Here is a 21021-nt window from a genome sequence, read left to right as displayed (position 1 = left end):
TACTATTCATTTATCAAGGTTTTATTATGAAATTACGTAGAAAATTTATTTAAAAAAAAAAAAAACTCATTCACTATTAAATCTTATAACTTTACTATTCCAATACACAAAAGAAGGTGTTATTCAACAGTATTCAAATGATTCTCCACCATTTGAACCACTGAATCTTTAACGGTTTTCTCAAAGCTTATCAAGTCAAACCCCAATAATTCCATTGTTTTACTATTATCTATAAATCTTGGTTTATAATTGGGTTTTACATAATCATCGTCCATCTCTTTTACTTTAACAGATGGGATATTCAAAACCTCTTTCGGAAATTCACTGTTTATAATACTTATAATAGTTTTTAATGTAAATTCTCCGTTATACATTAATAATCTATGTCCGTTAAACTTGCCACCATTTTTGATTGATGCTAAATGTGCCCTGGAGACATCACGTACATCCACCTCTAAACCTTTAAATGCATAATCAATAGTGAAATTGTTGTTCCCACTATTTTTTACAATATTTGCAATCAATTTATTAGAACCCAGCAAAGAATTTCCAACATCAGCTGCAAATACCTGTGGACCTAAAACCCAAACAGGGTTAATTGTGTTGAAGGTATAATTAACCTTATGATTATGCACATAATCCCAAGCAAATTTTTCTGCAAACTTCTTAGATCCAGCATAGGCCTCACGATCTCCTGTCTGGCAATCTGTCCAACTATCTGGGTTCCAGGAATTTTCATCGTAATTAGACAAAAGGAAATTATCCTTACCAAAAGCAGAAGTATTATTTTTTGTTTGAGCTAAAATTTGAGATGTTTTAAACATAGCTGCTACAGATGATGTATAAACCACGTGTCTGACTTTTTTTGAACCATATTTCTCAATAGCTTCTAATAGACTTCTAGTTCCATTCAAAGCTGGTTCTAAATACACTTTTTGGTAGTCTGTTGACTTCATATAAACAGGCGATGCCATATGCAAAACATATTCAATATCATTGCCATTTTTTTTGAAAACCGGATCAAAAGCACTAGGTAAAGACAAATCAGAAACCACTTCCATAGTTAATAACGGTGTATTGCCAAAGCTCTGTAATAAGTTATTACATTTCCCCCGAGTTCTTGCTGTTCCAATTACTCTATAGCACTGTGTTTCCAATAAATCGTGTATTACATGTTGGGCTATCCAACCAGTAGCACCGGTTACTAAGACAACACTTTTTGTACTATTGTTACTAAATCTACTTGCCATTTTCTTTTTTCCCTTTTGGACGTGTACAGATTATGATAAAATTATAGGTTTTTTCTTAAAATCTCACAAGTAACTAACTTTAACGTGCAAAAAAATAAATTATGATTTTTACGAATAAGATATTAGCTACGGTGGATATAAATGATTATTTTACAAATGAACTCCCCTAAAATAAAAAAAAAAAATTATTCTGAGAGAAATTGATTTTTATTTTTAGAAAATTGTGCTAGAACAGTTCATTTTCTTGGGTATTACCCGAAGTTTAAAAGCTAATTTCTTTAGTTAGCCTTACGATGTTAGTTTCAACTTTTATATATTTCTGTGTACTTCTTAGACGAAGTGGTGAATAAACTTAGTATTTTTCTTTTTCTATAATAAGGATCATTTATGTTGTTACGGTATTTGGTTTGTTATCAAGTTTGCATATAATCTGTAACGGGTCCATACTTTAAACGATGAGCGTGTGGTCTAACATATTAAATAATAATAATACTATCATAATGAACGAACAAACGAACAAATAATAACAATATTATTCTGGATTCTTTTTTTTATGGCATTTGGCAGATAATTCAAATATTCTTTTTTTTTTTATTTTCTATAAAAGTAAAAATGCATAATATATTCAAATATGCATTTTGTTTTGTCTATTAAAGAATAAATTATGCAAATATTTTTTTTTTTTTAAGAAGAGGAAAAAAAAAAAAAAAAAAATAAAAATAAAAATATCCAAAAAAATGCAGTTAGTGCGATGATACCGATAGCTTGAGTTTTGTATCATAATCTGAGAACATGAAATAGTATGGTATTTTACGTACTGAGGTATAATTTATACGAAAAAAAAAAAAATTTTTTTTCTGGCCAGTGATTGTGCTTAAGTTTCTAATCAGTTGCTACCTAAAAAAAAAAGAAAGTATATTGTTGGTGAACAAACCATTACGGAAAAATAAAAAGCATTTTGTGATAAATTTAGTTGCCAAAAACATAACAGAAACAAAAAATAAGTCAAACTAATACAAGTAGAAGAACGATGCAGTAAGATGTATTGTTTTCTAAAAAAAAAAAACATGGAATAGTATTATTTCGGAAAAATTGTTGAGGTTACCCTACCAGTACTAGCCCGTGGGGTGAAAACTTGCCAAAGAAGATTTGAAAAAGTAGTATTAGCAGGAATTATTCGCAGATTCCACTAATTATTGACATTTGCCGTAGCACATATGAAATAACGACAACAGTAGCAAAAAAAAAAAAAAATAAAAAAAAATAAAATTAGTAGAATTCCACGTACGTACTCTGCTGATATCAACAAGATAGAAATAGAAGAGAAAGTTGAATACAATACGAAACAAAAATGATTGTGGAGAGGTCGGGAGAGCTAATCCAGCCAGAATTTTAGGGTTGAATATATTTTATTTTTTTTTAGCCAACAAACGTATCGTTAACAACTTAAATTATGTAGAAAGTGAAAGAAGAAAAAAGAAAAGAAATAAAATAAAATCATACCACGTAAATAAATCTTTTTTTTTTTTTTTTTACTTAAAAGAAAAAAATACACACACATGCAAGCAAAAGAAGCATTATTCATATATCGAATAGTACAACAATATTTGTAAAAATCAACAGGCAGAAAGGGGAATTAAAACCAAAAAAAAATAAGACAACGTATCAAGAAATAAATATTATTCCAAATTATGAATATCTCTGCCCAAAGAAAATAAAAAATAAAAAATAAAAAAAAAGATTCAATAGACAAACAGCAGGTGCATACGAGAATATGGTTAATTATTTTCTCAAAATAATAATATCTCTCATCCTTATTATCACTAAACTAAGATTATAATTTTTATTAAAGGAAAAAAAAGAAAAAAAAAAAAAAAAAGGAAAAAAAAATAAAAAAAAAAAGTATATAAAGCGCAGTTAATTTTTAAATTACTTCTTTTTTTATTCGTTTTTGATCTCTTTCCTTATTCTTCTACAGATATTTAATCTAAAACACTAAAAAACCAAGAAAAGTTATATTATTATAACACTCAAAACAAATAAAACAAAACAAAACAAAAATGGCTGAAATTACTTTAGGTAGATATTTATTCGAAAGATTAAAGCAAGTTAACGTTGACACCATCTTCGGTGTTCCAGGTGATTTCAACTTGGTCTTGTTAGATAACATCTACGATGTTCCAGGTTTGAGATGGGCTGGTAACGCTAACGAATTGAACGCTGCTTACGCTGCTGATGGTTACGCCAGAATTAAGGGTATGGCTTGTTTGATCACCACCTTCGGTGTTGGTGAATTGAGTGCCTTGAACGGTATTGCCGGTTCTTACGCTGAACACGTTGGTGTTTTGCACGTTGTTGGTGTTCCATCCATCTCTTCTCAAGCTAAAGGTTTATTGTTGCACCACACCTTAGGTAACGGTGACTTCAGCGTTTTCCACAGAATGTCTGCTAACATTTCTGAAACCACTGCTATGTTGACTGATTTGGCTGCTGCTCCAGCTGAAATTGACAGATGTATCAGAACCACCTACGTCACCCAAAGAACTGTTTACTTAGGTTTACCAGCTAACTTGGTTGACTTGAAGGTTCCAGCTAAGTTATTGGACACTCCAATTGACTTGTCTTTGAAACCAAATGACCCAGAAGCTGAAGAAGAAGTTATCTCTGACATTTTGGAATTGATCCAAAAGGCCAAGAACCCAATTATTTTGGCCGATGCTTGTGCTTCCAGACACAATGTTAAACCAGAATTGAAGAAGTTGATTGACACTACTCAATTCCCAGCTTTTGTTACTCCATTAGGTAAGGGTTCTATCGATGAACAACACCCAAGATTTGGTGGTGTTTACGTCGGTACCTTGTCTGACGAAAACGTCAAGGAAGCTGTTGAAGGTGCTGATTTGATTTTGTCTGTCGGTGCTTTGTTGTCTGATTTCAACACTGGTTCTTTCTCTTACTCTTACAAGACCAACAACATTGTTGAATTCCACTCTGACTACATTAAGATCAGAAGCGCTTCTTTCCCAGGTGTCCAAATGAAATTTGTTTTGCAAAAATTGTTGACCAAGGTTGGTGAAGCTGCTAAGGGTTACAAGCCAGTTCCAGTCCCAACTAAGAGACCACAACACAAGGATCTTACCTCTGAAACCACTCCATTGAAACAAGAATGGGTCTGGAGTGCTGTCGGTGACTTCTTGAAGGAAGGTGATATTGTTTTGGCTGAAACCGGTACCTCTGCTTTCGGTATTAACCAAACTCATTTCCCAACTAACACTTACGGTATTTCCCAAGTTTTATGGGGTTCTATTGGTTTCACCGTTGGTGCTACCTTAGGTGCTGCTTTTGCTGCCCAAGAACTTGACAAATCCAGAAGAGTTATCTTGTTTGTCGGTGATGGTTCTTTGCAATTGACTGTTCAAGAAATCTCCACCATGATCAGATGGGGTTTAACTCCATACTTGTTTGTCTTGAACAACGACGGTTACACTATTGAAAAATTGATTCACGGTCCAAAGGCTCAATACAACAACATTCAACCATGGAAGCACTTGAAACTTTTGGATACCTTCGGTGCTAAGGACTCTGAATCTTTGAGAGTTGCCACCACTGGTGAATGGAACAAGTTGACCAAGGATGCTGCTTTCAACAAGAACGACAAGATCAGACTTATTGAAGTTATGTTGCCTGAATTTGATGCTCCAAGTAACTTGGTTGCTCAAGCTAAATTGACTGAAGCTATCAACGCTACCCAATGATTTTTTTCAATGAGTATGATTTGAGTTTTTATATTTTTTAGTAAATTTATAATGTTATAGTTTTATATATACAGGTTTTAACGATTTATTTCACATAGTTTTGTGTTTTCATTTTACCCTTTTTGTGTTGGCACGTGTTTCCATCCCTTTTTCCTTCTCCTATTTCGAAACCAAAATTGTGGTAGTTGACTGCGTAAAAAATTTAATACATTTTGTTAATTCTTTTTTTCTTTTAATTTCTTTTAAATGCGAGGGAAATGAAATAGAAAAAAAAAAAAAAAAAAAAAAAAGAATCAAAAACTAGCCCTTTATATACCTTTATATTTTTTAATTCTCAACTGATCAAATATAATCTTGTATTGCGAATAAGGTATTAAAACAGTGATCCTTGTTGTCCATTTAACAATAATGGTAATTGGCAGAATTTTATCCACATCTAGGATTTGGGTAGATAATAAGCTAATAAGTATATACGATACGAGTTTCCCATAATGGATATTTGATGCTATCGCTTTATACTTAATTATATACTATCATGTCGTTACTTGATAATATGAAAGATGGACAGTGTGTAAACAATACTCGCAGGTGATATGATTGCTACACCCAGTATGACTGCCACCTCTGAATAGTATTTCTTCTAGGCTATGCGTTGAGTAAGTTACACATTATTGGATAAGTAATTATTCACTACCGCGATAATTGAGCATGTTGATGAAACATTTTCGGCTAAGTATCACGTGTAAATATAATCTGAAAATTTACCACACATGCCGCAAAAGATTGAATATCTTGATGTGTAAGTGGGAGGTGTGGCTGTGCTTTTGTGGATGTCTAATTTCTAAATAAGGTTGTTTACGTACTTAGTAATGGTACATCTTTCGTTCAATATCATGATCTTCACCATATTTGCTATACATAATGGATTTTCCATGGGAAAAGATGGTCATTTTGTCAAATTACATCTTTACATTGTGATGCATTTTAGCATTGCAAATGCCTCTTAAGCTTATCAAGAGACAAAAAAAAAAAAAAAAAAAAAAAAAAAAAGGAAAAAACTTTAAAAAGTGATAATTTAACAATATACATAGGAACCCGCTCTTTTTAATAGTGATGGTAGGGGATTGACACACAGACCATGACAATGAGAAACTAGCGTCATTGTACTCAGAAAGTGTTATTTTTGGAGATATTGTAATACCAATGTTGCTGATAATATTTATTAATACTGATATTAATTTTTTTGTTTTAGATATAGAGGAAAAGAGAAGACAAGCCATTTCAAAAATAAAAAACAAAAATAAACATTTATGTGCCATTCATATAGTTTCAAAGTTAAAGCAGATGTATACATATATTTTAAACACTTATCCTTCCTTTCATTTAATATGTAGGGATTAGGAAGAGACTTGTTGGAAAAGAAAAATATAAAGTGTAACTAATTATCATAAATAATTTTTTATTTTTATTCAATTATAAGTTCTAAGCCTCAAAATTATATTGGTAATATTAAGCGTTGATTAGTAATTGATCAATTTAAAGGTTATTCATGGTAAAATCCACATATCCGAGGATTTTAGAGTTAGCGAAAAAGATACAAGGAACATTTATTATTATTACCGGAGAAAAGAAAAGGAAATCGTGTTTGTATCGACGATAATTTCTCTTTTTCATTTTCTATTTTGTATCTAATTTCAGAACCACGGAACCCTTATATTTTACTATGTGTTATATACATATATTTTTATCAGTAAATAAAGTGACATACGGCTTTTCTTTTTTTTTTTTTTTTAATCGTTTCGTGGAAAGAGGAAAAAATAATATATAACAAATATATATATATTAACTTTCTCCGCCCCTCTCATTTTCTTTAAGAGGTAGGGGAATGGTACTCTCGGCTGCTCGGGTGCTTAAATTTAAAATTGAGAGTTTATATTTAGTTGTTTATTACTAAATACAACAACAACAAAAAGGAAAAAGGTGTTTTTCTTTCTTTTTTTTTAGATTTCTCTTTCCATCAGAGAATTATGCACAACCATGCATGACAAAGGCTCGGTTCCTCGGAACACTTAAATTTTGATTTTTTCTTTCTTTTTCTTTCTTTACACCTAATTTATTTAAGAAAAATGGATTATTAATCAAATAATAAAATCATCCATTATCAAACAATAAGTTAACATCACTAATTTATGCTATATACTGTAATTATTATGTTCCTTTTTACTAAAATATAGTCAAACGATACATTTTTACGTCTATATACATTAACAACTGCGATTTTATTTCTTTTTTTCTTTTTTTTTATTTCTTTATCTTTTGAAATATATACACATATATAAACATAAGCAATCTTTTGATATATACCCTTCTTTTTTTTTTTTTTTCTTTTTCCTATTTCCTATTTTCTATTTTATCTATAGTTATTTTTTTTCCATCTCATCTTCAATTTCAATACAGAATAATCAACAAAAGTATCCCCTAAATAAATAGGAAAAAAAAAAAAAAAATAAATAAATAAATAAGTAAATAAAAAGAACACAGTTATAATCAGTTGAATAAATAAAAAAAAAAAGCATTTACAAAAGTTCAGAAAAATGTCATATCCTACTAAAACCCACGAAAGTGATGGTGAGCAAAATGAAAAATTTGCAACAGACATAAACTCTGATGAACTTGATATTCGTGATAGCAACAACACTATGAACAATCAGAACAAACAAAATAATTCTAGTTCATCTTCGTCTATAAATAGACTCAACATATATGAAGGTTTGGATAAAGAGGCGGAAAAGAATATCAAAAATTTGGCCCGCACATTTACTAATAATTCTACTACTTATTCCAATACCCATAATTCACTGAACGCTGATAACAACAACACTAATATTTATTCCGATGTGGCAAGTAATTCCAGTGGTAATGTTGGTCCCTTTTTTAGCAATTTTGACCAGGATTATGACCCAAAGTTGGATCCCAACAGTGACGAATTTTCATCCGCGTGTTGGATTAAAAACTTGAGCAAGATCATGACGAATGACCCTGATTATTATAAACCTTATATTTTAGGTTGCTGTTATAAGAACTTGAGGGCCTTTGGTGATTCTAACGATGTTTCTTATCAATCCACTATCGGCAATATGCCAATAAAAGCCATTCAATATGTTTATCGTCATTTAAGGAAGAGAAGGAAGGAAGACACCTTTGATATTTTAAAACCTATGGATGGCCTAATAAAACCAGGTGAATTATTAGTTGTTTTAGGTAGACCGGGTTCTGGTTGTACTACTTTGTTGAAATCCATTTCTTCTAATACCCACGGTTTTAGCATTGATCCAGAGACTATTATTTCATATGAAGGTTTAACTCCAAAAGAAATCAAAAAACATTACAGAGGAGACGTTGTTTATAACGCTGAGGCTGATATCCATTTTCCTCATTTGACCGTTTATCAGACTTTGAATACTGTTGCTCGGTTAGTCACCCCAAGAAATCGTATTAAAGGGGTTAGCAGAGAAGAATTTGCCAAACACATCACGGAAGTCACCATGGCCACCTATGGTTTGAGTCATACACGAGATACCAAAGTGGGTGACGATTTTATTCGTGGTGTTTCCGGTGGTGAGCGTAAGAGAGTTTCTATCTCTGAAGTTTCTATTTGTGGTTCCAAATTTCAATGTTGGGATAACGCTACTAGAGGGTTGGATTCTGCTACTTCATTGGAATTTGTAAAAGCCTTAAAAACGAGTGCAGATATCACCAATTCCAGTGCTTGTGTTGCCATTTACCAATGTTCGCAAGATGCCTATGACCTGTTTAACAAAGTTTCTGTTTTGAGTGAGGGGTATCAGATTTTTTTCGGGTATAGTAATAGGGCCAAAAAATACTTTGAGGAAATGGGATATGTCTCGCCAGCAAGACAAACAACGGCTGATTTTTTAACGGCCGTCACCAATCCAGCTGAACGTATTGTTAATCCTGATTATATTAAGCGTGGAATTAAGGTGCCAACTACTGCCGAAGAAATGGAACACTATTGGAAGAATTCTCAAGATTATAAACAATTGCTAGTAGACATTGATGAATATTTGAAAAAAAATGACGATGTTGCCAAAGAAGAAATTCATGAGGCTCATGTTGCCAGACAAACAAAGAGGGCTAGGCCAAGTTCGCCATATGTATTGGATTATGGTATGCAAGTGAAATATTTATTGATCAGAAATTTACAAAGAATAAGGAATAATATGGGACTATCAGTCTTTACTGTGGTTGGTAATTCTGCAATGGCCTTAGTTTTATCATCGATGTTTTATAAAGGAATGTTGCATACGACAACATCAACATTTTATTCTCGTGGTGCAAGTATGTTTTTAGCCGTTTTGTTCAACGCCTTCTCGTCCATGTTGGAAATTATGTCTTTATTTGAAGCTAGACCAATTGTGGAAAAACACAAGAGATATGCCTTGTACCACCCATCTGCTGAAGCGCTTTCTTCAATCATTTCCGAACTACCGGCCAAGCTCACCATTAGTATCTGCTTTAACGTTATCTTTTACTTCATGGTGAACTATAGAAGGAAGCCTGGGTTTTTCTTTTTCTTTTTGATGATGAATTTCATATGTACTTTGGGTATGTCGCATATTTTCAGATGTATTGGTTCTGCTGCCACGAGTTTCCCACAAGCAATGGTTCCAGCTTCTGTTATTTTGTTAGCATTGTCCATGTATGCTGGGTTTGCCATTCCAAAAACTAAAATGTTGCGTTGGTCCAAATGGATTTATTGGATCAATCCTATCCAATACATTTTTGAATCCTTGATGATCAACGAGTTTCACGGTAGAGAGTTCCCATGTGCGGAATTCATACCCTCTGGGTCCGGATATTCCGACGTGTCTCTAGCTAATCAGGTTTGCTCTAGTGTTGGTGCTGTAGCTGGGGAGTCCTATGTTAGTGGCGATAGGTTTTTAGAATTGGCTTATGGCTATCTGCACAAACACAAATGGCGTGGGTTTGGTGTGGCTTGTGCCTATGCAGTTTTCTTTTTGGGTGTTTATTTGGTTTTCTGTGAATATAACGAAAGTGCAAAACAAAAGGGTGAAGTTTTGGTTTTCCCAGCTAGTGTTATTAGAAGAATGAAGAAGTTGCATCCTAAAAAGAGGCTTGATATCGAAAGCGGTGGTAACAGTGAAAAGGTTGCATCATCTCCAAATAAAGAATTGGTTTTGAATGATTCTTCTAATTCCACTTCCAGCGGCAATAACGAGGAGTTCAACTTGTTTGCATCGAATGCTATTTTCCACTGGAGGGATGTCAAATATGAAGTTAAGATTAAAAATGAAACTAAAAGGATTCTAGATGGGGTTGATGGATGGGTTAAACCAGGTACTTTAACTGCGTTGATGGGTGCTTCAGGTGCTGGTAAGACCACATTGTTGGATTGTTTAGCTTCACGTGTCACTATGGGTGTTATCACTGGGAATATTTTTGTTGACGGTCATCTGCGTGATAATTCATTTGCTAGATCTATTGGCTATTGTCAGCAACAGGATTTGCATTTGAGTACAGCGACAGTTAGGGAATCTTTAAGGTTTTCAGCTTATCTAAGACAGCCAAGTTCTGTTTCCAAGCAGGAAAAAGATGAGTATGTAGAGGAAGTGATTAGAATTTTGGAAATGGAACAATACGCTGATGCGGTTGTTGGTGTTGCTGGTGAAGGTTTAAACGTCGAACAAAGAAAGAGATTGACTGTCGGTGTTGAATTAGCAGCCAAACCCAAATTATTGTTGTTTTTAGATGAACCTACTTCCGGGTTAGATTCGCAGACAGCTTGGTCTATCTGTCAATTGATGAGAAAGTTGGCTGATAATGGCCAAGCTATTTTATGTACCATTCACCAGCCTTCTGCTTTGTTGATGCAAGAGTTTGACAGATTATTGTTTATGCAACGTGGAGGTAAAACCGTCTATTTTGGAGATTTGGGCAAAGGTTGTAAAACAATGATCAACTATTTCGAAGAAAATGGTGCTCATAAGTGCCCAGAGGATGCTAATCCTGCCGAATGGATGTTGGAGGTTGTTGGTGCCGCTCCAGGATCACATGCAAATCAAGACTATCACGAGGTTTGGTTAAAGAGTGAGGAACGTACTAAAGTTATTGAAGAATTGAACCACATGGAACAAACTCTGTCAACAGGCAATAATAATACTGATGCTAGTGATGAAAAAGAGGCCCACTCTGAATTTGCTACCAGTATTTCTTACCAATGTTACTTGGTTACTGTACGTTTGTTCCAGCAGTATTGGAGAACACCATCCTATTTGTATTCCAAGTTTTTCTTAACAATATATTCTGAATTATTTATTGGGTTCACGTTTTTCAAAGCTGACCACAGTTTGCAAGGCTTACAAAACCAAATGTTGTCTGTTTTCATGTTTACTGTGTTATTTAATCCTGTGTTACAACAATATTTGCCAACCTATACTAGACAAAGAGATTTATATGAGGCTAGAGAAAGACCATCAAGAACGTTTTCTTGGAAGGCTTTCATTATATCACAGATTATAGTTGAAGTTCCATGGAATATATTGGCTGGTACAGTTGCATATTTTATCTATTACTATCCAGTAGCGTTTTACAGAAATGCACCAACATCTCAGCAATTGCATGAGAGAGGTGCATTATTTTGGTTATTTGCGACAGCCTTTTACACATATATTGGTTCTTTTGCACTAATGGTTGCCGCTCCCTTTGAAGTTGCTGGGAATGGTGGTAATTTGGCTTCTTTATTCTTCACCATGGCGTTATCATTTTGTGGTACTATGGTCACTCCCGAACTAATGCCTCGTTTTTGGATTTTTATGTACAGGGTTTCACCATTAACTTATTTTATTGATGGTGCTTTATCTACTGCTGTGGCTAACACCTATGTTAAGTGTTCACCATATGAATATGTTAAGATGATTCCACCAGTTGGTAAGACTTGTCAAGAATATTTGGGTACATATTTAACTAATGCTGGTACTGGCTACTTACTTGATCCTAATGCTACCGACACATGCTCATTATGCACAGTTTCTGATACCAATACATTTTTAAGTAGTGTTTCGTCTCATTATTCCAAAAGGTGGAGAAATTGGGGTATTTTTATTTGTTATATCGCGATTAATTATATTTTTGCTGTTTTCTTGTACTGGCTGTGTAGAGTTCCAAAGAAAAGCAGGATGGCAAAGTAACGGAGAACTTGCTGCCGAATATTTTTTTTCCTACTTCTTTATAAATATTTTTTTAATAGTTTTTATAATTTTAATTTGACAAAAATTTCATTTTATATATATATTTTTTGGATGTGTTTATGTGACATTGGAAATATTAACTGTTGTTTGTATGGGGTCGATTAATTACCTAATATGGAAATAGTTGACGTTCATTTTGCGAACTTGTTGGAAAGGTGAAGAAGGGAGAGGAATGGAGGGTGTCGGACGTCGGGTTGTTAAAAATGCTTTTTCGTTTCTTTTTTCTTTGTCCCTTTATTTTTCCCTTTCCCTTTCCATTTCCTTTGATCCGAAATATATAACCGTGTGCTTGTGGTATGGGAAAGCATTTTATGTGGGGGATAACAAAAAAAAAAAAAAAACAACAAAAAAAAACGTGGGTAGTGGCGGTAGTTATCTAAGCGACGTAATACTTTTTTATTGGTAAGTAATAAGAAATTAGCCTTTGAAAATGAAGTAAATATATAAATAGATTATTGCTTCCCGTCTCCCCCCCCCTTCCCCCCCCACACTTTTTTTGTTAGATGTTATCATAATAATAACATGATTAAATAAAGAGTAAATCCGGGCAAGTTTAATCAATCGGTAATGGACGGTTTTGGTAACTACCGGGAAATACGCAAATGATAAAAAAAAAAGATCACATAGTTAATCCTATCTTGTAAAATATAACAATAATTATACAAAGAAATAATAGATGACTAACAAATCATACTATTAATACCAATAATAACTACTCAAAATAAATAAAGAAATAAAACCTTGGGAATTACGGAAGCTTTAGCTTTTTTCTTTCTTTTTTTTTTCTCACAATTGAATATTTCATGTCTTTGAATTAACAATAATAAAAAAAATATATCAAATACATAAAGTGAAAAATAGCTTTTATTACTATAAATCGTTTATTTTCTTTACTCACTAATAATATTTTTTAAATAAGAGACGTTTCGTACTTGGAGAAATGGAAATTGTTAATGAATTATCATCAATCTTATTGTTACAATCTCCATGAACTTAGCTACTTCAAATATATATAAAAAAAAAACCATTATACATATAAAGTCATATATAAATAAAATACTATTTTTTGATTTCTTCTTTTTTTTTTTTAAATCGATTAATTACTTACTTATTTATTTATACATACACCTTCTCTTTTCGATTAGTTTCGTTATATTTATAAATATAAGAAAAGTTGTAATAACCAGAAAAAAACAAAACAAGACAAAACAATTAACAAACTCAGTTTAGAACAAAAAAAGAAAAACAATGGAGACTGTTAATACGAAAAAAGAAGGTTATCAGGAACCAAATATAGAAACAAACATCGCCGCAACTAGTAGCAATAGTACTATAAATACCGATAATAGTAGAAACAATACTCAAAATGACAACAGGCACACAGAAATTCGCGAATTCGATGGTGAAGATATAGACTCCCATATTTTTCATAACCCAACAACGAGTACTACCTTGGACAGGGGTGAAAATGAAATTTTAGAGGAAATATATGCCACGGATCACTCAGTTTTATACGAAGATGATGATGTAGAAGATGACCTCATTCCTAATTTTTGGAAAAATCCCTCTATAATTGGTAAGTACCTGGTAACAAGACTTACTTCTTTGGCACATATTCATTCAATCTCCATGGAAAATATCAATCCATTTCCGGAACTATTTAAAATGACTTTCCGTAATTGGGTTTATTTTTTTATGGGATATAGCGCATGGCTAACTGCTGCTTGGGCATTTTTTTGTGTTTCAGTATCAATGGCTCCGATGGGAAAATTATTCGATAAGGAAACTCATGATATGAGTTGGGGGTTAAGTTTGGTTTTATTCATTAGAAGCGGAGGCGCTATCATCAGTGGGTATTTTACCGACAAATATGGAAGAAAATATCCATACATTGTTTGTTTATTTTTATTTTTCATTTGCCAATTATGTACACCATGGGCTAAATCTTATAACCAATGGTTGGGCATCCGTTCCATAAGTGGTGTTGCCATGGGTGGTATTTATGGCCCTGCATCTTGCACAGCTATTGAAGACGCTCCTGTCAAGGCAAGAAGTTTTCTTTCTGGTTTATTTTTCTCTGCTTACTCGATGGGATTTATATGGGCCATTGTGTTTAACAGAGCCTTTATGAACGTTAACTATGAGCAACCATGGAGAATTCAATTTTGGTTCAGTTGTTTTTTACCGCTAGTATTGATTGGTATTAGATTATTATTACCAGAAACACAATACTTTACTAAAGTTTTAAAAGCCAAAAAATTAATGGCTAGAGACGAAATTATTGCCAACGGCGGTCAACAATTACCTAAGAAAACATTTAAAGATAAATGGCACAACACTTGTAATGCTATTAAAAAGTATTGGCTATTATTTGGTTACTTGGTTCTATTGTTGGTTGGTCCAAATTACTTGACTCATGCTTCCCAAGATTTATTTCCAACTATGTTGACATCTCAATTAGGATTTAGCGAAGATGCAAAGACTGTAGCAGTTGTAGTTGTTAACCTAGGTGCAATTGCTGGTGGCTTAATTTTTGGTCAACTAATGGAAATTACTGGCAGAAGGTTAGGATTATTAATTGCCACTATTATGGGTGGTTGCTTTACTTATCCAGCTTTTTTATTAAGAACTAATAGTGCCATTTTGGGTGCTGGTTTCATGCTATATTTTTCCGTTTTAGGTGTTTGGGGGGTTTTACCTATCCATTTGAGTGAACTATCTCCTCCAGATGCGCGTGCTTTAGTATCCGGATTAGCATACCAATTGGGTAACTTAGCTTCTGCTGCCTCTACCACTATTGAAACACAGTTGGCCAACAAATATCCATACGCACGTGATCCTATAACGGGTGCTGTTACTAAGGAAGATTATGCTAAAGTTATGGCCATTTTAACAGGTGCAGCTTTCATCTTTACTTTTGGGTTTGTTTTCATTGGACACGAAAAATTCCATAGAGATCTATCTTCACCAAAAGTTAAAAAATACATTGCCAAGGTCAATGAATTAGAAGAAAAGGGTGAGTATGAATTGACTTTACAACAACCTTATAAAGATGAAACGGCCAATGAGGTGGAATTATATGCTCCAAATATGGCTAAGAGTGATTCTGCTTGGTCTGGTCAAAGTTCAAAAAAATGCTCTGATGAACAAATTGAAGATGTGGGAATGAAAAGTTGAGTTTTTCCTTAGGTTATTTTTATGCTAATATTAATATGCTTTTATTCTATATAATTTTAATGATATATTTGAATACTTTTTTTTTCCCCCTTTCCTTTTTTTACCCTTGGCTTTTTTAAAAATTCTCTAGGCATAGAATTCCTCTGGTGACACTGACACCATCTTTCGTACAAAAAGATGTTTAACGAAAAAATGTAACTTTCGTATCTAATGATACTACTTATCTACAAAAAAAAAAAAAAAAAAAAAAAAAAAAAGAAACGTTCAAGAATATTCTAGCAAACGCCAGTCTTTCTCACTTTTCCAACCCAAAAAAAAAAAAAAAAAAAAATAAAAAAATTACATTAACTTTAAATATTTTTATTAATTATTAAAATCATCGATGCTATAAAATAGCTTACTTTGATTACTAATTTTTTTTTTTCCCCCCTTTATTCTTCTTCAATTAGGTTCTCACTTTAAATTACAGATTGAAAAGAAAGGGAAGCAAAAAAAAAAAAAAAAAAAAATAAGACGAAAACAAATAGAATATGCCATCCCAAGAACCAAATAAGAAGATGGAGAATTTTTTCAAACCAGTCGGTGAGGCTGTTGAAGAGATAGAACATGAAAATAGTACTAACGAGGGTTTAACTAAAACCGGTGTAGAGGATGCAGAAGGCCACCCAGTCCAAGAAATTGAAAGTTTATGTATGAATTGTGGGAAAAATGGTGTTACTAGAATGCTACTAACTTCGATCCCTTATTTTCGAGAAGTTGTTTTAATCTCTTTTGAGTGTCCTCACTGTGGGTTTAAAAACAACGAAATACAACCAGCTTCTACCATCCAAGAAAAGGGCAGTAAATACATGTTAAAAGTGGAAGCCAAAGAAGATTTTAACCGTCAAGTTGTCAAATCAGAAACTGCAACCTGTAAATTCGTTGAGCTAGATATTGAAATTCCACCACAAAGAGGCCAATTAACTACTGTAGAAGGCTTATTACAAGAAATGCTTGAAGATTTATCTAATGATCAACCAAAAAGGAAAATAATAGACAGGGAAACTTTTCAAAAAATTGATGATTTCATCAGTAAAGTTAAAAGTTACATTAATTGTGACAGGGGAAGACTACCATTTACCTTCATCTTAGATGATCCAGCAGGCAACTCTTGGATAGAATATAAACCTGGAGAACCAACCCATAAATGGAGTCATACTGAATATTTAAGAAGTGACGAGCAAAATGTTGCTATTGGGTTGATGACTCAAGATCAATTGGAACAAAAGAAAGTTTTAGAAGAAGCTAGTGCTCCATACCTCAAAGCAAGCGGATTTTTAAGTGATTCTACTGATATAGAAAATTTCAATAATGAAGTCCAAACTTTTGTTGCTTCTTGTCCATCCTGTGGTCAAGAAGGCTGCGAAACACATATGAAACCAGTGAACATTCCACACTTTAAGGAAGTTATTATAATGTCTACCAATTGTGACAAATGTGGGTATAAATCTAACGAGGTTAGAACAGGTGGTGCTATTCCTGATAAGGGCCGTAAAATTACTTTATTCTGTGATGAGCCACAAGAAGATTTATCGAGAGATATTTTGAAAAGTGAGACTTGTAAGATGGAAATACCTGAGTTGCACTTAGATGTGCAAGAAGGTACCCTAGGCGGGAGATTCACCACTTTGGAAGGTATTTTAAAACAAGTATATGATGAGTTGCATAGCAGAGTTTTCACTGCAACTTCTGATTCCATGGATGAAGCAACCAAGAACAATTGGATTCAGTTTTTCAATAACTTAAAACAGGCTTTGGAAGGAAAAACTAAATTTACCGTTATAATGACGGATCCGATGGCTGGTAGTTATATTCAAAATATTTATGCTCCAGACGCTGACCCAAATATGACCATTGAAGATTATGAAAGAACCGAGGCACAAAACGAAGAACTGGGCTTGAATGATATAAAAGTTGATACTGAACCGGAAGAAAAAGACCAGGACAAGAAATGATTTTTTTTTTTTTTTCCTTGTGGTTTTTATTCATTTATTGTTGTATTATATATTTCAGATTTATATTTATTTTTACATCTAAAATTTCAAAATCAATATATCTCCTCTCCCTACCTTAATATTAACTTAAATGTTTATTCATTACTTTCAAAGATTTTCACCTGATAAATCTATCTTTCTTGACATAAAGAGCTGACATTTTTTTTATTCTTAGAAAACGTGAAAAAAAAAAAAAAAAAAAAAATTTCGCGATTTTTATGATCACGAAAAATAAAAATTCTTAAATAATTTAATAGTTTATCATTATATCATTTTACATATACATTCCTAAAAAAAGTTAAATATATATGGCATACAAACAACAATGGTACAGCTTATTATCACTTTTAGACGAAAGAAAAAATTAATTAAAATAGCCATTATTTTATCCATACTATCTTTCATTCTAACCACGATTTATTTTAATCTTCAAGAATCAATAAATACTTTATCAAATATAAGAGATTCGCTCGGAACAACCTTTTCCTCATCTTCCATTAGCAATTTAAACCAGGATACATATAATCCTACAATAGAATACCCTAAAACAGATTACAGCAAAATAAAGGATAAGGAGCTGGTTTCTAAAATCAATTATTTACGGAATAGTTATGAAAATTGGAAATTTAAAAATGATCAAAATTTAGAGTATATTTATAGCTGGGAGCATTTTTCTTACTATCCAAAAGTTTATAAATTCAATATGTTAAGAACATTGGCAATATATTTGGAATACATAAACTTTTCCGCCTCTTCTCACCCAACAGTACCATTTAATTGGTACGATTGGAAAAATTTGGGGGAGAATATAGACTTTATTATTAAAATGGATAAAGCTTCTAAACCAAACTGTGAATTTTTAATAAACAGGTACCATCCAAGAAGTAAACTAAAATATTACGAAGTTCAATATGGGCAACCCATCATTAGGGAAAATAGAAACCTTGCTTTAAACATTTATGAATATTCCGACGAAGATTTGATCAGAGAACAGAGCGAAAGTCAACTTGAAAGAGAACAATACTGTATCAAAAAGGACTCAAACGTGTTAGGTTTCGAAATTAAAAATTTTTTCACGGATTGTATGCCTGAGGTTTTAAGTATCCAAAGTAGTGCATATTTATTTCAAGGTGGTAATTCTCCTCTGAGCATCACCATAGTAAATTCCCGTCTCCATAAATCAAAACAATTTACGGTTGAACATTCGGACCATCCGATATTAAGCAAACCCAACATTTTGTTCAATTACTTGCAGAATGAAAAGGGCGGTGATTTTGACATTGACATTGCTGAAAAATTTGACCAAATTTTCTCCGACCATGGTGATAATGATAAAAAGTTGCCTAAACTGTCAAACTATCTGAAGAGGTTTGTTACTAACACATCTTATCAAGAAGAGGATTATGAAGCTTTAGGGGTTATTGATGCTCATAAGATGAATTTCCGAGAATCCTTAGAATTTGTTTCCACTCAAAAAGCCACGACAACCGAATTTAAATATTTCAAAGAGCCTAAAAAGTTGCAACTGTATAAAAAGTTGGACAATCCAGGGTATACTACTCATATTGACACCAGATTCTTTAATTACCCAATTTTAACAATGCACGATAGACTACCGATTTTGCATGGTCTAGTTAAAGCCTGGTTTGAATTCCTTGAATATTCTACCGATTTCTCAAGTTGGATAGCACATGGGTCACTATATGCATACATGTATAATGGTGCGCAGTTTCCGTGGGACTTGGATCATGATATCCAAATGCCTATTGATGATTTAATAAGATTGTCAGTGAAATATAACCAAAGTCTAATCGTAACAAACTCTGGTTCAGTTTGTTTTCTTGACATTTCACCCTTTATTTTAAAAGGTCGTCATTTTTCTGGAGGTTTTCACAACCATATTGATGCAAGATTTATCGATGTAACTACTGGATTGTATATCGACATTACGGGTGTTGGTTTTAGCGGTGATATTTATGAGGACGAACCACACGCTAATGTTCGGTTGTCTTTAGAATTTGGCAAAAACATTTTGGATGGTGGTAACGATATATATGAATTCAATATGCAGAATGGAATTGTAAATTGTAGGAACAGACATTTTGCTAAAATTGACGATTTATTACCTACTAGAAGGGCAAACTTTGAAGGTGTTACTGTTAATATTCCTAATAAGCCCGTTAATTTGTTAAGGGACGAGTACAGAATAATTTCATTTTTGTATGGGCCCGGTTTGCAATATAAAGGGTACAATTTTATTCCTGAACTAAGATCATGGTTGAAATATGATTGGATTAAGGGGAAGCTTGGAATTTCAGAGGGGAAAAGACTTGGTGAATTAAGCTTTATTGATGACTTACTTCCGTTTTTTCATAAAAGCAGCGAGTTTTTCAAGGGCCATGAAGATGAACTGATACACCTACTCAATTTGCAGAGGGTCGCCATAAATAGATTTGAAGTAATAGGAATTGAACAATTATGGTCGGACGACGTAGAGAAGGACCAATATAATGGGTATACTGAGGAGATTATGAAAAAGAAACTAGAATTAAGCGATGTACTGTCTAATAAGGATTTGAAGAATCCTATGTACAAGAGTTCTTCTCTGATTGATGTCATTTACCACCAAAAATGGGAGGAAGACTTGAAAAACTTTAAATTAACCTCACCAGATTTCAAGACTTTGAATGAGTTCTGGTATTCCAAAAATATTTATTTGACGTCGCTGAAAGCCGTTGTTGATCAATTAAAGTTTGATGTTATCAATGATTACATATTTCATAAGTATTTGGTGAATGAATATAAAGTGATCAAAGGGGATTATGATTATCTTGATCAAATTAAACATAATAATGAAGAAGAAGAAGAAGAAGATGACAGCGGTGGAATATATTTACAAAATAAACAAAGTTTGCGAGACTTTGTTAGACCCATATTTGTAATGGAGTTAAGTAAGAATGATGGTTCTCCTGAAAAGAAAAGACCCAAACCTTTTATTAAAGATAGACTTTACTTGGAACTGTGACACGTACATATATTTTATTTATATTGTACCCCTAATACTTCTAGATTTTATGGCTTATTTTTCTTTTTTCCACTGCTGTAATGTGGGTATTTTTTTTTTTTTTTTTTTTTTTTAAGTATTATTTACAATAAACGAAAATTACATCTCGCCCTTCGAAACTTCTAGAATTTAAACAATTAATTGATCCCTATTTTTTTTTTTTTTTCAGTCTAAAATTTTGATTTTTAATAACATGATTATCAAATCCAAAGAACCAATCACTTTACTTGAATGTAGAGGAAATAAAAAGAATTAACAAAAGTTTACTTGCAAATGGTACCCTTTTTTTTCTTTTCTTTTTTAATGTTAAAAAAAAATCACACAATTTTCAAGTTAATAATTGCATTAAAATTGTTTCTTGTTTTAATTTTAATACACCATTAATATTATCCAAAAAAACGTGGAATTTACCAGAACAATCCAAGAGTGGGTTAAACAAAGGATTATAATTAT

At 32.7% G+C, this 21021-nt stretch overlaps 6 protein-coding genes across 6 annotated transcripts; 5 read left to right on the top strand and 1 right to left on the bottom strand.

Annotated features, from left to right (window-relative positions):
- Positions 1-119: 119 nt before the first annotated feature.
- Positions 120-1250, bottom strand: SCDLUD_004521 (uncharacterized protein; the record flags this gene model as incomplete). Its single annotated transcript, XM_046079556.1, has 1 exon — positions 120-1250. One exon carries the CDS (start codon positions 1248-1250, stop codon positions 120-122), a length of 1131 nt encoding a protein of 376 aa, XP_045933030.1.
- Positions 1251-3310: 2060 nt separating this feature from the next.
- On the top strand, positions 3311-5005 carry SCDLUD_004520 (alpha-keto acid decarboxylase family protein; the record flags this gene model as incomplete). Its single annotated transcript, XM_046079555.1, has 1 exon — positions 3311-5005. One exon carries the CDS (start codon positions 3311-3313, stop codon positions 5003-5005), a length of 1695 nt encoding a protein of 564 aa, XP_045933029.1.
- Positions 5006-7599: 2594 nt separating this feature from the next.
- On the top strand, positions 7600-12234 carry SCDLUD_004519 (pleiotropic drug resistance family ABC transporter; the record flags this gene model as incomplete). Its single annotated transcript, XM_046079554.1, has 1 exon — positions 7600-12234. One exon carries the CDS (start codon positions 7600-7602, stop codon positions 12232-12234), a length of 4635 nt encoding a protein of 1544 aa, XP_045933028.1.
- A 1308-nt stretch (positions 12235-13542) lies between these two features.
- On the top strand, positions 13543-15471 carry JEN1 (monocarboxylate/H+ symporter; the record flags this gene model as incomplete). The annotated part of the gene is made up of 1 exon (XM_046079553.1): positions 13543-15471. The coding sequence occupies one exon, from the start codon at positions 13543-13545 to the stop codon at positions 15469-15471; it is 1929 nt and encodes a 642-aa protein (XP_045933027.1).
- Positions 15472-16001: 530 nt separating this feature from the next.
- On the top strand, positions 16002-17465 carry ZPR1 (zinc finger-containing protein ZPR1; the record flags this gene model as incomplete). The annotated part of the gene is made up of 1 exon (XM_046079552.1): positions 16002-17465. The coding sequence occupies one exon, from the start codon at positions 16002-16004 to the stop codon at positions 17463-17465; it is 1464 nt and encodes a 487-aa protein (XP_045933026.1).
- Positions 17466-18207: 742 nt separating this feature from the next.
- SCDLUD_004516 (uncharacterized protein) lies at positions 18208-20529 on the top strand (the record flags this gene model as incomplete). Its single annotated transcript, XM_046079551.1, has 1 exon — positions 18208-20529. The coding sequence occupies one exon, from the start codon at positions 18208-18210 to the stop codon at positions 20527-20529; it is 2322 nt and encodes a 773-aa protein (XP_045933025.1).
- Positions 20530-21021: the final 492 nt, after the last annotated feature.

Source organism: Saccharomycodes ludwigii, chromosome VI (genome assembly GCF_020623625.1).
Source record: "Saccharomycodes ludwigii strain NBRC 1722 chromosome VI, whole genome shotgun sequence".
NCBI lineage: Eukaryota > Fungi > Ascomycota > Saccharomycetes > Saccharomycodales > Saccharomycodaceae > Saccharomycodes > Saccharomycodes ludwigii.
This window is presented reverse-complemented; position numbering and strand designations above follow the sequence as displayed.